The sequence below is a fragment of the Adiantum capillus-veneris genome, chromosome 20 (genome assembly GCF_014529385.1).
Source record: "Adiantum capillus-veneris isolate H3 chromosome 20, ASM1452938v2, whole genome shotgun sequence".
In the NCBI taxonomy this organism is placed as follows: Eukaryota; Viridiplantae; Streptophyta; class Polypodiopsida; order Polypodiales; family Pteridaceae; genus Adiantum; species Adiantum capillus-veneris.
The window spans coordinates 42762928-42779798 of NC_140950.1; the positions used below are offsets into that span (position 1 = coordinate 42762928).

The 16871-nt window shown below is 44.5% G+C and overlaps 1 protein-coding gene across 2 annotated transcripts in view; it reads right to left on the reverse strand.

Moving 5' to 3' along the window:
* Window positions 1-15724, reverse strand: part of LOC147432435 (uncharacterized) — a 57134-nt gene extending 41410 nt beyond the window's left edge. Inside the window, exons 1-2 of one of the 2 annotated variants that reach the window (XM_086492392.1) lie at window positions 15459-15724; window positions 15191-15367 (exon numbers count right to left, since the gene is read on the reverse strand). In XM_086492392.1, coding sequence (XP_086348518.1) covers window positions 15191-15367; window positions 15459-15494 — 213 coding nt within the window. In that variant the 5' untranslated portion in view covers window positions 15495-15724. The remainder of the gene's footprint in view (window positions 1-15190; window positions 15368-15458) is intronic. The other variant, XM_086492393.1, reaches the window with a different exon arrangement.
* Between the last annotated feature and the right edge of the window lie 1147 nt (window positions 15725-16871).

Sequence of the window (16871 nt, forward strand, 5' to 3'; positions counted from 1 at the left end):
TAGTTCATGTATCTCATGGTTGAGCAAGAAGCAACCTACTATGGCCACTTCTAGTTGTGAGGATGAGTACAGGGCAACCTTCACAGCTACGGTTGAGTGTGTATGGCTTAGACGCCTTATGAATGATTTGGGTGTTGGACATGCCACTGTCAACACTATCTAATTTGATAGTCAAAGTGCGTTGGGAGTTGCAAGGAACCCAGTTTTTCATGCTCGCATAAAGCACATTGAGGTGCATTACCACTATGTCAAGGAGAGGCTCTCAAAGTAAGAGAGATCAACTTGGCGTATGTGCCAACACATGACAACCTTGTAGATCTTTTCACAAAGGCATTGTCTCGTGAGAAGTTTAAAGCTTTTCGCAAAGCTTTGGGCTTACTCCCCTTTGTGGATTGATCATGTCATCACAGGGCATGGCATTTCCCTATACTCTATGTGCCAGCTCTCGTTCATCGCATCACTCCCAAGGGGGCCTTGTTACCAAATACATGTGGTAGGGAGGTGTTTGAACACAATTAGGACCGCTGTGGCATTTTTTCTATCACTAGGAGGTTTCCCCCCTGTGCATTGTATATTTGCCCATCACTCTAGGGCTATCTTATCTTTCCATTGCACACTAAGTAATACACTCTTTGTTGTGTGCCTTGAGCTTCCTTCGTCTTCTCCAAGCTGTGTGTGTTTTCTTGCAACCCTAATTCCAACATAAATATTTTACATTGAACAAAGAATCTTAACAGTCATCAAAGATCTAATTGAACATCTTGGAATTAAGTTTCGTGCACACCATCACAAAGGCATTTGAAAAGGTCGTCAACAAGAGTGAGACGAGTAAGAGGATTGCAAAGCTAGGGTTGATGAGGCTACAGAGGAAAAAGGACAAGCAATGGTAAAGCTTTCAAGGGATTGTGAGATTCAAAGGCAAGTTCAACGGCTTCAGAGGTAGAGCAAGGACATAGTTATTAGAACTGTGAAGGGACAAGTGTGCAGAGAGTTAGAGATTAAAGATCAAAGCAATTGACATTGGTGTTTGTGCTTCCGCTCATGATCTCAACACACTCTCCCTAGGAAGTCTTGAGTCCAACTCCGACTCCGACATGGAGAAACCAAACAAGGATGTATGCTCTTCATCCCAAACGAGTACAAGTGGTGAAGGGGATCAGTCTGATAAGTATACGTTTGTGATAATTATCAAAGCATGCACATCAATAGGAGCTTTGGATATAGTGACCATTTAGGGTTATGGATACAACCCATGGAATCAAGCCTTCTCTTAATCATTTGACTCATATATATCCTATAGTGACAGAGCAAAGATCTCCTATAGTGACCGAGCAAAGAACAAAAAGCAACGATGGTGTCTGCTATTGGATTTGAAGCTAGCTCAATAGAAGAAAAGCCTAGGCCACGAAGCTCTGGCTTGTTGTTTTTAGGATGCAAAGCGAGAGCACTACTCGCACTCCATAGGACTCCAATATGTATGGGATGTAGAACATAAAGTTAGCTCTGCTTCTCTTTAAATTTAATCTATATCGTGAATCTTTTACATTTGTCTTAATGTGTATTTTGCATCTGACAGAGAGGAGGGTTAGCAAGTTATGTCAGTGTTAGATGCAGCGGAATGATTGTTTGCGCTTTGCTCAAGATGAGTGCTCCGAATTGTGCTCAAGGTTCCTTTTAGTTCTTATGGAAGGGAGAGCCTTCCGTTCTTAATGGAAAGTGCTATGATCACAACAAGTGAATGGACACTGTGCGTGCAAGTGTATGAGACTGAGAGAAGGAGAGAGAAGAGATACGACACCCGAGAGTTTGTAAAACCCTCCTCCGAAGGCCCCACTCTCGTCGCCGAGAGTGGTCTACTTATGATTGCACAAAGTGGTACAATGCGTATGCAATGGACTGATGCAACTTGGAACTATGCCGATGACGACGACGGTGATGACGACGACAACTCTAGGGCTGAAATCTGTGGTCTTCTATCTGCTGAATTTCGGGGCTGTTTCGGTGGCTGAAAATGACTGTTTTGGCTGCGTTTTTATGGCTGAAAATGAGGGAACTTCTGCAACCAATCTAGGGCTGATCTGCTACGGTACCATAGGCTGAAAACGCTATGTATTTGCTGCAGATTAGGGCTCAAACTCAAAAACGCTGATGTAAGGCTGAGCTAGCAAAAACGCTAATGCTGATCTGGGACAGAATTCAAAAACGCTGATGGGGCTGATTTGGGAAAACGCTAGGCTGCCTGGTGATGGGGACGATCATGCTGGGGACCTACTGTTTCCGGCGGTAATTGCAAGAGAAAACGCTGGCTGATGCATATGTCCAAAAACGCTAGGGGGGTTTTGAGGGTATGGCGAGGTTGGAAGCTCCAAAACGCCAAGTGCTAGAGGTACTGCTGAGAAGTTGCCAGTTGAGCGGGAAGCTCCTGCTGCCTTTTCTGCCAGAAAGTGCTAACTTGGGTTTGCTTATATATTAACTTAGCAAAATTGCCCTACCTACTTTTGTTGGAAAGTCACTTAAAAATAATAAGTGAAAATAACCAAAAATAGGGAAAATAGGCTAAATGCACTGGAAAATTCCCCTGACTGAATCTTATGGATTCTGAAGGGAATACTGATGATCATGCTGTGTGCAACCGAAGGATATGCATCTATTGCTAAGTGATTGGACATGCACGGTCTACGAATAGACTCACAAAAGTGCCAGATCACTGCTAATCTAAACTGACTTGACTGACGGGAACCCTGCAGCCTGCTATGGTGTAGCTTGTCCACGGACACATAGGGTTGGGATGTGTCACGTGACAGCCAGGCATTTTTTGGATGGGCATAAAGCCAATAAGTGATGCTAAATAGCTTGCTGACTAGCCTCAAGTGTATACGTGTACATAGTGCTTTGAGTCTCGACACTGTTCTTGTAAAATTCATGTACAAAGGCTTGGTTTTGTTAAGTTGTTTGTTGGAGTTTTGGGTTGATTGGACTTTCAAAAGATGGGTTTTAATGAGCATTTTCGGTCGTGCTTGATAGCTTGTGAATCGGACTCGTACATCATGAGTTACATGCACTCGAAGTGGGCGGTTCTCTACTTAGAAAGTGGTTGCGGATGCATGTGGGAAAAGGCAAGCGGGCCGACTTGATGGATTTTATTAGAAATGATGTAGTCGGAGATTTCTGTAGATAGCCGAAGTGATGGGCTCCGAGCCGTGCTTTACGGCGTCGCATTTGATGGTTGGAGGCATGCGCCATGCTCCCGAAAAGGTTGCTTAGTGAAGAGGTAAAGCTGGAAATTAACTTTGATGTATAGGGAGTTGGGAGAGAATGGGAAGAGTGTGCCATGTGGCCAAGGAATTATCCCACATGAGAAGGAGTGGACTCCAGGGGAGGGGTATAAGAGGTGGAGTGGGAGCTCCCATATGTTGAATCAAATGGAGAGAGCTCCTGGCTATGGGGGGCTCGTAGGCTCTTGGGGATGCAGGAGGTGCCCTCTATGTTCACGCCCAACTGGCCAGGCGCTTTGCTCTTCTTTTGGACCCCTGGACAAGGTCTTTTGACCACTCTCTTAAGCCTCAAGCCACCGACTCCAAGCCCCCCTTTCCAAAATTGACCCCAGGTGGTCCAATTAAAATTGACCCCAGGTGGTCCAATTAAAATGAAACCCCTAGAGGAAGCCCTGTCGGCAGAGGAGAGAAAGACTCTTGAGATAAAAAGAGGAAAATCCACCCCATAAAGATAGTTGCAATCCCCTGCACACTCTTTTTCCTTACAGAGACTTGTTTTTTTGGAGCTTTTGAGAGACCCCCCATCTTCGAAAGCTTGTAACTCTCTCATCCGTTATCAGAATCAAGCATATGGATACTCCACACAGGTCTACACAACACAAGCTTCGTCTTATCGTCTCGGTTTTCAAATATTTTAACCATGGTTCGGGTTAGAGTTGTTTCTCACCCGTCTTTACACGTGTTCGGCATAGGTGTTTTCTGCGGCTTTGCAGTGTTTCTTTCTGACAGTGTGGTGTGTGCAAGGCTATAGAGGCATTCATTTTCCTTTTCGTTTGCACTCCACAACGGCACGACCCCCTTCCTTGAACTCCATGGTCTTCTTGCTCATTTATTCACTATCAGAAGACGACGAGCTCTCCTCCTCCGAATTGCTAGATGGCCTCCCATGCTTTCTAGACCTTTTCATAAATCTACTTTTCTTTCTTTTTCTCCACTTCCTCCGCCTTATTTTTTCACTGTCAGAAGAAGAAGAGCTCTCTTGCCTCCCATGATTTCTAAACTTTTTCAGAAATCTGCTTTCCTTACTTTTCTTTTTTCTCCATTTCCTCTGCCTTTTCTCATCCTCATTAGAACTAGAAGACGATAAACTGTCGAAACTCTCTGAAGACCAAGAAAAATCTGAGTCATCCTCAAAACGAGCACGCTTCTTGGATCTGCTTGCCACCTCGAAAGTCGACTTCTGGTCCAAATAACCAAAGAAATCCACCAATTTCCTCTTCCTCCAAGAGTGCTTCAAGCCTTTCATTATCTGGTTCTCCTTCTTGTCAAGAGCCTTGTCCGGCTCTTCTTGCGAGTAGAGTTTCCGCTTTTCTGCACTCGTCTGTCCTTTCAACTTTCTTCCCCACTTGAGAGGAGAATCAATGGCCTCTCGCCATCTTGAGTAAATCTCATCAATCGGGTAATTCCTCAAGTGTTTCACATATTTCGGGTTTCGAGAGTACTTCATCAATCTTTTCACACGTCAACCTGTAGTTGACGTTTGTACTCTGCTCGCGCAGACTTCCCCACCGAAAATTTGCCCAATTCTCTATTCTTTTCTTCAATTCCAACGCAAGGTTTCAACTTTTCTTCGCCTCCCGTCGAGAGGTGTCATCTCTATCAGATTCTCCTCAAGAAACTATGTGTGGTCTTTGGTTCTTCATGGCTTATGCCCCTTAAGACAAAGCAATGAAGACGAGCATGCCCAATGCACAATGGACTAAGGGGGGGACTGACTAATAAGTCCAGGGCACGGACACGAAGATTCTTTGACAAACAAAATCTGATTGCTTTGTTAGATTCTCCTCGAGAACCTCCACAAAAGAAAAATCTTTCTGAGCTCTGATACAACTGTTACAAACTTGGACACTCCAAGCAAGAAATCACTAGCAACACACGAACAAAAACTCCAAAATTATTGAACTTTACTAGAGAGAGAGTCAACACGGGTTGGCAAAGTTCCGCCCCGAGATGCATTGGCCCCAAAGACTGGCACCCCTTTCGGTATTTCTTTATTATTGCTCACGGCAAAGTACAACTCCCGAGGGTCCTTTGCTCTTAGACTCTGCATCCAAATGCTCTACAGAGTGAGGCCCTCAGCTCCTTAAAAACATTACAAGGCTTGCCTAAAAGCAGAGCCCAAAAGCACTAAGCCCCAAAAGCATTTTCTACCAAAAAGCTCCACGCAAATCTCCAAAAGCTGTCAACGTGAAACACGAAAAGCTGTACAGTCTGTCACATCATCAAACGAGCGCAAATCACACAATTTCCATACAGCTGTGCCACATGGCATGTCAACACAATTTGCGGAAATTAGTCTTAGACTTCAAGCTTTTGAGTTTTATGGGTTTAGGCCCCACGAATGGTGCTCCTTAAGTTCTTTAAATCACTAGGGGTTAGGTTTTTAATTCCTAGCCCATTTTTAGGCCTCTCGACCACACTTTTTAAATTCAAACTTCTTTTGTTCTTTTGTTGGGCATGCCACATCATCACTTTGTGACACATTGGGCTTCCATCTTTTCGAGGTCGTTCGACAAAAGAGAGTTATACTCTTCTCCCAAGTCCTCAAGAGAAGTTTGACTCCCGCTAGATCCTCCGTTGGTTTCCTCACTCAAGTGAGTAGGTATAACTATCTCCTCTCTACCAGATTCACTGTCGGAATCCATGAATGCTACAAGAAAAGGGATCGGATCCTTCGTAGAAAAAGAATCGTCTAAGCTCTAATACCGCTGAAATAGACTTGGACACCCGAAGCCAAGGATCTACAACAACGTGAGAGAAGTTGGAAACAACCCCTGACGTATCCTTGATCATTGTATACGCTCGTTGCTGCTATCGCTCGCCCCCCTCACCTGCACCTGTCACCCTCGCGCTGCCCTGCTGCGCACTTCCCCAACTTGCCCTGCCGTTGCGCACTGCTCTTACCAGCCAGCATGTTCTACTCAGCCGCTCCCCTTCGCCACCGCTGCTCACCATTGTCGCCTTCCCCCTTCGTTCGCTTCCCCCGGCCCCCGCACACTTTGTCCCGACCTAGCAGAGGAGAGGTGCGTGATCTCCTTCAGGCCCGCCTTCTAGCCGAGGTGGGCAAGATTCTTAATGTTTAGTTTCTCGGACGTGGCTACTACCAGATAGAGTTTGAGACTCCCGAGATGGCGTCCAAGGTCATTGCGATGAGCCCCTTGGCCATCCAAGCAGTTCGAGCACACTTTTGACAGTGACGCCACAGTTTCGACCCAGCTACCGACGTTCTTGTCGAGAAGGCAGACCTGCCTGTCTCAGCCTGCTTCCCCGACCTGCGAAGGGAGTACCTTCCACTCCTTTCCAAGATAGGCTCAGCAATTGAGACTGTCCTGGAGACACCTCGCACGGAAGCCTCTGCAGCTGCCAAGGCAACCGGCATCCCCACAATACGTGTTCTGGTTCCGAACACCCACACTCTCCCGAAGGTCATCCTACTACCTCGAGTGAGTGGGGTTGGTTCCGTCAAAGGGTGGAGTATTCGGACCTTTCGAATCAAAGTTTTATTTATCGTCAGATGGGCCATCTTGTGAAGGCCTGTCCACGAAGGGGACCCAGACCTACATCGCAAGCTCAGCCCCAACCGTCAAGGACTAGCCAAGCTCCAACAGCAACAAACAGAGGCAGGATACGCAGGCAGAGTGTCACAAAGTGATGGCGTGGCTACGGCCAGCAGAAACCCTAAAATTCCTGCAAACCCTAATTTTTGCCAAAAACCCTAATTTCCGAAAATCGCAGAGGCTTTTTTTTTAAATTAAAAAATAAATTTTACAGAATGATGAGCGACACAAATCTTGCTTTTTCTCTATGCAATGAGAAAGAGAGAGAGAATGATTTTGCTTTTAAGTTTTGACTCTCTGTGAGAGAGAGAGAGAGAGCAGTTGCTTTTGATTTTAAGCTTTTGGGGCTCTGCTTTTGGGCATCCCTTGTAACCTTTAAATTAGTGGTGAGGGCCTCACTTCTCAGAGCATCTGGACGCAGAGTCTGAGAGTGAATCCCGACCCACTCTCTTGTACTTTGAACTGATTAATATAAAAAGAAATACCAAAAGGGGCGCCAGTCTTTGGGGCCAATATCTCTAGGCACGGAACTCTGCCGGGCTAATGCAAATCTATTGTGATCTGTGAATTGTTTTGAAGTGGTTATTTGGTGCTGTTGCGGTTGATTCTTGACTTGGAATGTCCAAGTCTATTACAGTGGTATCAGAGCACGGCCGATTTCTCTTCTACGAGAAATCCGATCCCCAATTTTTTTTCTGCGGCACCTATGGCTTCACGCAAGGATCAGTCGACTCCCTCTGCATCTGGAGATGCGGGCAGGGATCACAACGAAGATTCCGGCAGAGAGTATGGCCCGCCTTGGCCTACTCAGGCGGAGCGGCGAGAGATGGAGCGTCGCCAATTGATCGGTGATGCAACGAAGATGATGCTCAATTTTGCGAAGGACCCAAAATTTGCAAAATATATGAGCGAGACTCCTTTTCAAGAAGTGCATGAGCAGTGGCAGAAAACCACTACACCCACTCTCAAGAAACCTTCTGCTCACGAGAAATATTCAGAGAAGGAATTAGAAGAGGTGGTTGATGCACGGATTGCTCAGCTTTTTGACGCGCAAAAGAAAGCCAAAAAGCACGGCAAAAAGCAGAAGAAAAGCACTGACTTCCCGGGATATTTGGGCCGTCAGTCGACTTTTGACAAGGCAAAGAAACAGAAGAAGCGTCTTCGATTTGAAGGAGTACCCAATTCTTCTTCTTCTTCTTCTTCTTCTTCTTCGTCTGACAGTTCTTCTAGCTCTTCAGATTCGAGCGAAGAAGACAGAAAAGGTAAAAAGCGAAGCAAGAAACAAAGCTTCGGAAAGGGCAAGAAAAAGGCAAAGAAGGCTACATCTCGCCCAGAGACTGACAATTCTATTGAGGACTCGTCTACAGACAGCTTAGATTCCGATGACGGAAACTTTTATGCGAACAAGAAGAATTTTTACAAAGCTAACCAGTATGACTTTCTAGAAGATAAAAGCAAGAAAGTCCGAGAGTTTAAGGAAGGTGGCCACTCGATCAAGTTTGATACTTTTTCAGGATACTCAGATGCTTCGAAGGCTTTGTCTTTTATACAGCAGTTTGACATCGCTTTCGCGGAAGGACGCTATTCAGAGCACTCAAGATTCGGAGAGCTACCTCTTACCTTAAGGGGAATGCTCGTACTTGGTGGTCCACGCTTCTTTTAAACAAGAGTGCACAAGTTAAATGGCTGAAATTAAAAAGGCTTTTCATTTCTTCTTGGTTGACGCAAGAATTGAACGAGATATACGAGCTGCTTGGAACCATCTTCGGATGACTAAGAAAGACACAAGCAATGCTTATTGTGAAAGATTCTGGAGCTCTTTTCTACCCGCCTCTTCATTCAAGAAGATCTCGTTCACAGAACAGATTGAGCGGTTTACCTTGGGTCTACCTACAGAGATCCGAGATCACTGCTTGGAACAGAAGTCAGCTTCTATTCAGGAGTTGATGAGTTATGCGAAGCGGGGCTTTGCCATTCACTCTGGCAGTCTGACCTACCCCACAGATGAGGCCATGACACAACGAGCCGAACAGGCTTCTAGGAATGAAAGTAGAAAGAAAAAGAGCAAGGAGAGAGCTCGCTTCATCAGAGAGGGGAAGTGCTTTGGATGCAGGGAACAAGGACATATCTCCGCGAAGTGCCCTAATAAGGCACAGAAAGAACAGAATGATAAAGACGACGACAAGCTTGAGAGTTCGAGAGCAGCTGAGGAACGTGGCAGAAAAGGCAGATAGAAAAGTAGAATTGGTACCACATGGCGTGGGACCTGCACCGAAGCTAATGAATGAAAGTACAAACTTTGCCGCTTTTGGGGCAAAGTGAAGGATCAGGAAGCTCTTTTGAAGGAGCCAAGGCCAACTTCTTTTCACTTGGAATTGGCGGCTCGATTTGGAACTACGCCCAATAGACTCACGCCACAGGCGGAGGTAGTTCGACTGGCATCCGAATGGGATGTTGCCATTACACCGAGCATTGGCAAACTTCGTTTGCAATGACAGGGGTGTTCAGGGCACACGAGTGATGTTCTACTCAAGATCCCTTGGTACCACAAGAACTATGCCGTGGTTGACTATCGGGCAGAGAAAGCGACTTTGATAAATGAAGGGCTTAGAGATTGTACTTGTGAACTTCAGTTTCTTACTCATTCTTTTGGGAGAGAATTGAACGATGGATAAAGGTTGAATATGTTTTGAACTGAGCAAAAGAACGCCAAGATTCTTTTCTCCACTCTCATGCCGATTGCTTTTCAAAGGGCCTCAAGGTCAAACCATTGATCTGATACCTGGAAGCACGCCACCGAACCAGCCACCTTATCGTGTGAGCCGAGTTCAGAATGAAAAGATTATGAACCCAATGAAAGACCTCTTGGAAAAGGGTCTTGTCCAGCATAGTACTTCACCGTATTGCTCTCCACTGTTGTTGGATTTGAAGAAAGACAGATCTTGGAGAATGTGCATCGATTATAGCGCTCTCAACAAAATCACCATCAAGAACAGATTTCCGATTCCTAGGATCGATGATATACTCGACAGGTTATAGGGATCCTCGTGCTTTAGCAAGATTGACTTGAAGAGTGGATATCTTCAGATCCGAATCACGCCGGGAGACGTCTACAAGACAACCTTTCGGACGACTTTTGGGTTATTTGAGTTTTTGGTGATGCCTTTTGGCTTAACCAATGCTCCTGCGACATTTAACCGGATGATGGACAAGATTTTTCGAGAGTACACGCTATTTGTTGGCACTTTCTTTGATGATATCATTGTTTTCTCCAAGAATGAGGCAGAACACAGAGATCATCTGCTTCAGACATACACTTTTTTTTGGGATACTTTGTCTCAGCAAGCAGGAGTGCAAGTGGATTCGGCCAAGATAGAGACTATACGTGATTGGCCCGATTTGAAGAATGTCCATGAAGTTGGAAGCTTCTTGGGACTGTGTTCGTACTACAGGCAATTCATACGAAAGTTTGCAGAGGTTGCTTCCCCTTTGCATATCTTGACACAGAAAGGAGTCCCTTTCTCGTGGGGATCCACAGAGATGACCGCCTTTCAGACATTGAAAGAGAAATTGACTACAGGACCAGATTTGACTTTGGCGGACTTGCAGAAGTCATTTGAAGTATTTTGTGATGCTTGTGGTCATAGTCTGGGTGCGGTCTTGATGCAAGAAGGCCATGTCATTGCTTATGAGAGCCGATTGTTCTCTAGTCCGGAGATGACAGCACAGATATATGAGAAAGAACTTTTGGCAGTGATCCATGCTCTTACTCAGTGGCGGCATTACCTACTTGGAGCGAATTTTACTGTCTTTACAGACCAGCAGAGTTTACGCTACTTCTTGCCACAGAAGAAGCTTTCGGAAAAGCAGATGCGGTGGGCGAACATCTTGTCACAGTTTCACTTCCAGATTGTCCATGTGCAGGGACAGAAGAATGTGGTGGCAGATGCTTTGTCTCGAAAGCCGTTGGTTCTGGCTATTTCCACGATACATCATAGGAGCTTCGAGGATATGGTCGATCAGTATGCCGCAGATACAGATTTTGCAAATATTTTCACACAAATACGGGATAAGGAGACAGTAGCTGGATACTCGAAGGCTACTTGATGAGAAAGATTATGTTGTGCGTTACACAATCGTTGCAGGAAAAGGTTATGACTGAATGCCACTGTCCACCTTTTACGGGTCACCGTGGCATTTCTACAACCATGAAGGGGTAGAGAGATACTTCTTTTGGTCGAGACTCAAAAAGGATGTGGAAGAGTTTGTGCGCAGTATGCCAGAAGGTCAAGTTTGACAGGCATAAGGCACAGGAATTGTTATAGCCTTTACCCATACCCACCCGCCCCTGGGAAAATATTGAAATGGATTTCATTTTTGATCTCTCGAGAACACAGAATGATCACAATGATTTTCCAATTACATGGCACGTTTGAGACGATTGTCTCAGACAGAGACCCCAGATTTATGAGTTTGTTTTGGAAGGCAATTTGAAAGAACATTGACACGCGGTTGCAGTTCTCGTCTTCGTTCCACTGTTGCAGACTGACGGGCAATCTGAGATTGCCAATTCAGTGGTTTTAGATTTATTGAAGTCTTGTATCTCGGATCAGAAGACTCAATGGGAAAAGAACTTACCTTTGGTGGAATTTGCCTACAATAACAAGATACACTATTCGACGAGGAAGACGCCATTTGAGATTGTTGAAAGTGCTGCGAAGGTTCCATCCTTCCTGAGCACGAAAGATTAGATATTTGAAGCGGATGAATATTTGCGAGATTTGGATACGCCTTTTGACAAGGTTCGCGAGACTTTGCAGAAGTCTCAAGAACGACAGAAAAAGGCAACGGATCGCCATCATCGCGACTTGAAACTGAAGGAAGATGATTGGGTGCTCTTATGTTTTGAGAAGGCACGCCTAAGAAAGAAAAAGGGAAAGGAGAGGCTTTTTCCAAAGCTTAGTATGCGATACTACGGACCTTTCCAGATTACTGAAAAGATAAATGATGTCTCCTTCTAATTGAAACTGCCAGATACTTGGAGGATTCACAATGCATTGCATGTGAGTCTCTTGAAACCTGTTAAGGGTGATGTGCCTGATGATGGGGAGCCTGATGAGCAACCCGCAGCGGAAGAAAACGAGGAGTCCCTTGTTCTTGAACAAATTTTGGCACATACGGATATGAAGAAAGGTAAAGTCTGAAGGCGGTTCTTGGTTAAGTTCAAGAACTTTCCTGCATTTGATGCGAAGTGGATGGAGGAGGAGGACCTAGCAGATACTCCTCGGATTGTGAAACTTTACCTCGATGTTTTGGTTTAGCATAGTCTACTCCAAACGAACCCAGAAATTCAGCTTGGCCGAAGATTTGGTGCAGTGGGATGCACAAGAGGGGAGTTACTCCGCTCCTTTGTCAACAGATGCCTTGATTTTGATACTAAAGTCACTGATATCTCTTTGAGCTTCAGGGATACTGAGAGCTGACAGTATTCTGCTGGATGACTTTATGAAATGGAATTCCTGATAATGATACTGATTTGTTATTGACTTCTTTTGAGTGCAGGAACTGATAGCCGAAATGACTGCAGCATTTTGGTCTGATTGATCTCGAATAGACATGGTTGCAATAGGGGTTAGTCAATCGGACATCAATGAGGTCCCGATTGGACCTAGATGTGATTGCTAACTACATTGCCGATAAATCATGGTCTAAGATCCGAATGAATGTTGAATGTCATGTGATATCCTGTGATGTCTGGTGATGTCGTGTGATGTGACTTTCGATTTTGTACATGTGCTAGATGTGTGTTCCTAGTACATAGGTACTAACAGTCAGTGTCTGCTAAGACGGTTTATGGCTTTTGTCGGTTTTGTCGGTTTCGCAAGCTCCAGTCCAGCAACAGTGGGTTCCCACAAGGAACTGTTTCAACCCTCTTCAGCACGACGAGGTCCCTAAAGGCCCCTTGGCCGAGTTCCATAAGTTGAGACAAGTTAGGGTTAAAACCTTACCCTTTTTGGGCGACTCTACCATGGTCTGCAAGTTGATAGAACTTCTGCTTGAGTTTTTCTCCGCTTCATGTCCTTCCAATCCCTCTTAATGGTGTCAAAACAAGAGGAACTCTCCGAGCTATCATGCGAGGATGAGGGTGAATTGGGATCATCCTCAAACCGAACACGCTTCTTCCACTTACTGGCAACCTCAAAAGTAGATTTGCGATCCAAATTCTAATAGTCTGCTGCTCGATTCGTTCTCCACAACTACTTGGTCTTCATCGCCGTGTTGACTCGTCACTCTACAGCTTCGTCAAACTCATCTTCCAAGTACACCTTCTATCTAACTACCACCGATTTAGCTTTTAGTTTCAAGGCCGACTTAAGAGGCAAATGGAGAGCAACACGCCAATTGTGCAAAACTTGGAGAGAGAGAGAGGGGGAGAGAGAAAAGGAGAGTCGACACAGCACGTTCCGCGCCCCACGTCAACAGAGTCGTCTTGCAAATCTCGTCGCAAATCGCAGAAGTCCGTACTAGCTGTCACATCAACAGCTCCACGCAATTTTGGGTCCTAGCTTTATTTTTAAATGGTTTTAGGTCCCTCGGTTGAGTTTCATAAGTTGGGAGGGTTAGGTTTTTAATCCCTAACTCCCTTTAGGCCCCTCGGTCAAGTTCTACAAGTTTGGCATAACTTCTTCTCCTTCTTTTCCTTAGGGTTTAGGCCTTGTGGCCAGTTTCTGTCCTTTAGGCCATGCCACATCATCACTGTGATAGAAACTGCTAAAAACTCTGGAAAATCGAGAGATTTTGCTTTTTCGCAGATTTAGGGTTTCCACGTTTTTGGCAATTTGGTCGACTTGCAAGTTATGTCCTCTTGCAAGGGTCCGTTAGGGGCCCTACCATGTCACGTCAACAACTTGTCACAAGAAGTGCCCCAACAGTCCTAAGTGTGTCCACACACATCACTGTCATAATATGAAAAAAAAATTGTCTAGAGAGGAACTCCACCTTCGGTATCGACCAAGAATTAAAGCGTGAAGTTATTTCGTTCTATGCCAATTTGTATCATTAACTTCCCGTTGGCATGTGGTGCAAACCGCTTACAATGACATCAAAGCTCAACCCTTGCGATCACCTCAAGAGGATGGAAGCTTATCCAAATCTAACAACAATTGAGGAGAACTCGACCCAGCAAGATGAGGAAATTTAGTAGCGAATAATCATGACCAGAATTCTATGAAAGATGAAGCACAATATAAGGAGCTAGTTGAAGAAGAAGATCCGGAGAAACAATTCTGATTCAACACTGTGAGAGAGAGAGAGAGAGAGAGAGAGAGAGAGGTATTCACAATTTCTATCAAAAACAGTTTACTTGTAAAATGTATACAACTACACATTGTGAAGAAACCCCACAAATCATCAAATAATTGATATTTCAAACCTCAATTTTGGGGTACGACTATTGTGAAGGTCTAAAATCTATTGGAGTAGTGTGTACTCATGGAAACGAGGATGGCTAATAAACACAAGGATCACGATAAATTGGTGGCCCTTGTGCCAATTGTAAGTCAAATTGCGGTGAGTGGTCTCACCCAAATTATGTAAACAATTGTTGAATAAAAATAAAGAAATGCAGCCACACGTGCTCGATTTGGGGGCCAATACTTTCTTTAAAGGAACTCCACCTCTACTGCGTCAACTCAGATATTAGTGTGAAGCAATTTTGTTCTGTTTCAGTTGTATCATTGATTTCCTGCTGGCATGTGGGACACACAGAATCACACATACACAATGTGGAAGATAGAGCGAGCGCTCTTTCGCACATGCAGTTCAAACTTACTACCAACATTCTTTAAACAAAAACCCAACAGGGGCATTCACACTCGGAACTCAGCTGTTGAAGGTTAATGCATAATCTTCTTGCTCCAGAACTACTCCTATGCCACCTCTGAAGCATCACAAAGCACTTTATTTGGATTATGGTACATATGGCAATTCACCTTGTGAAGCATCTCATCTATCAAGTAGGCTAGCAAGAGAGTTTGCAAGGGAAATGAAGGCTTGGGCATTACAAGTTTTATGTAAGCTTAAGGTATACTCCCCCAGTGATAACAGCTTGCTAGAATTAGGCACTCCTTATTAAGGGAAGAATAACCTCCTCACGAAAAGTTTACGCATACTTAAGGTAGCTTTTTTGTGGCTAAAGCCCAGATTCTCTTACTGTCACTCCACCTATATCAGTTCAATCGCCTAGTTTTACCATTTGACAAATGTAGAATATGATTACATATAAGTCCCATTATGAAACGAGTCAAAACTGCTTTAAATTTAGACCTTGAATGGGAAAAAGCATTTGCTTTTACTCACAGAAATTGGGATGTCATTGGCTCCTGCCATGAAGGCGAGAGCAAAGGACAAAAATCCTCCAGCAATTGGGATCCACCGGTACGTGGATGACCAAGGCCTTTCGATCTCCGAAGCAACTCTGAGCATGCTTGCAAAGCTGTTGTTTTCCATAGCCAAACCATCACCATAGGAAGATCTCTGCACAGAGATGATACAACAAATTTCGAAGATGCAAATTAAACAGCCTATCACAATTTTGAGTGCCCATATGATAATGGCAACAGCTCACCATGCCCATTGCTCTAACTTTTAGCTGTTGTTTCATATCATGTAGATGTAGATTCAACTGTGCAACTGAAAACAATTGAAAACATGCAGAAGACAATCATACAAGCTAGAGCCATGTTCTGCATCTGATAAGAGCTTGCACGTCTCTCTCTCTCTCTCTCTCTCTCTCTCTCCTTCCTTCCTTCCTTCCTTCCTTTTACATATATGCAGGCAGCTAATGCTGCTACACGCAAAGGCTAACAAGAGGAAATACGTTGAGTAAAATACAAACGAGGAAGCTAAACCTTTGCTTTTGAGGGCAAGAAAGGGCTCTCGGCGAGCTAAACAGCAGCCTTTAGCTTCGAAGGTTCCATTGTAGAAATAAGGGGACTAGTGGAGGAGAGAGAGAAGAGTCTTCATCTGCATGTACAAGCCTTGTCTGGTATGGGCCGATAGGCCCACATTATAGCGCGTGCGAGGTTCAAAGTTCAAACAGTCTCTTAATAAGTCTTGACTAAGCGCATGCAAAACTGTTACGGTTCATTAATTCACACATTTATTTTAGTGTTAGCACAAACTTCCTTGATGTTTGTAGAGTAGAGACTTGTACTCGGCAGTGGGAACAACCGAGGGAGTTGAAGGCGAGGAATGTCGAGGGCGATGGACGACAACCAAAAATTGAGCGTCAAGTGCACGAAAGGGCATTTTAACCCAAGCCATCGTCATGAGAGGTCGGTGCCCTAACCATACGCACGTGTGCATCTGGTTGTCCAAGTGGGAAAAACAAAAACATATGAGGTGAAAAGTAAAATAGGACCTAAAAAGTAAACTCGGACACATCCAACAACTTAGCACCTTTTTTATTTCTGTGTCTCACTTTCCACACGTCGATCCCACCGCTCCCACATCCTTCAATACCTTGTATTACGTAGTCCTGAGGGCCCAAGGGTGAAAATTCCAGAGCCTAAGCACTATATACCACGTAAGGCCAAAAATTGCAACCCTTCTCGCCCTTTCTTTGATGCTAGCACGCCGGGCAAATTTATAGTAGCCCTTCCTAAGGAAAGACATGTTGTTTGAGTGGCTTTTCTTCAAGGAAGGGCTTATTTTTGCAAGCCCTTCCTAGGGGAGGGCAACCTCTCAAAGTGCCCTACAAAGATTCATCATGCTAATGCTTGGAATTGGGACTTTTGGAGTTTTACCTAGAGGATGTTCTATGGACTTTGAGAGTCACTAATAAGTATGGTATCTAATTTTAAAGGTTGTTCAAGCATGGAGGGCGTGCACCTTAGAAGTTAAAAGTTAAGGTATGCTTTTTAATTATGGAATTTAAGGTATGCTTTTCATTATATGGAACTTTTAGTGCATTGGGCAGATTGTAGAGGCAGCGAAGCACAAAGATTGAAGTTTGAAGTTTGAACTCAAAAGTTCAATC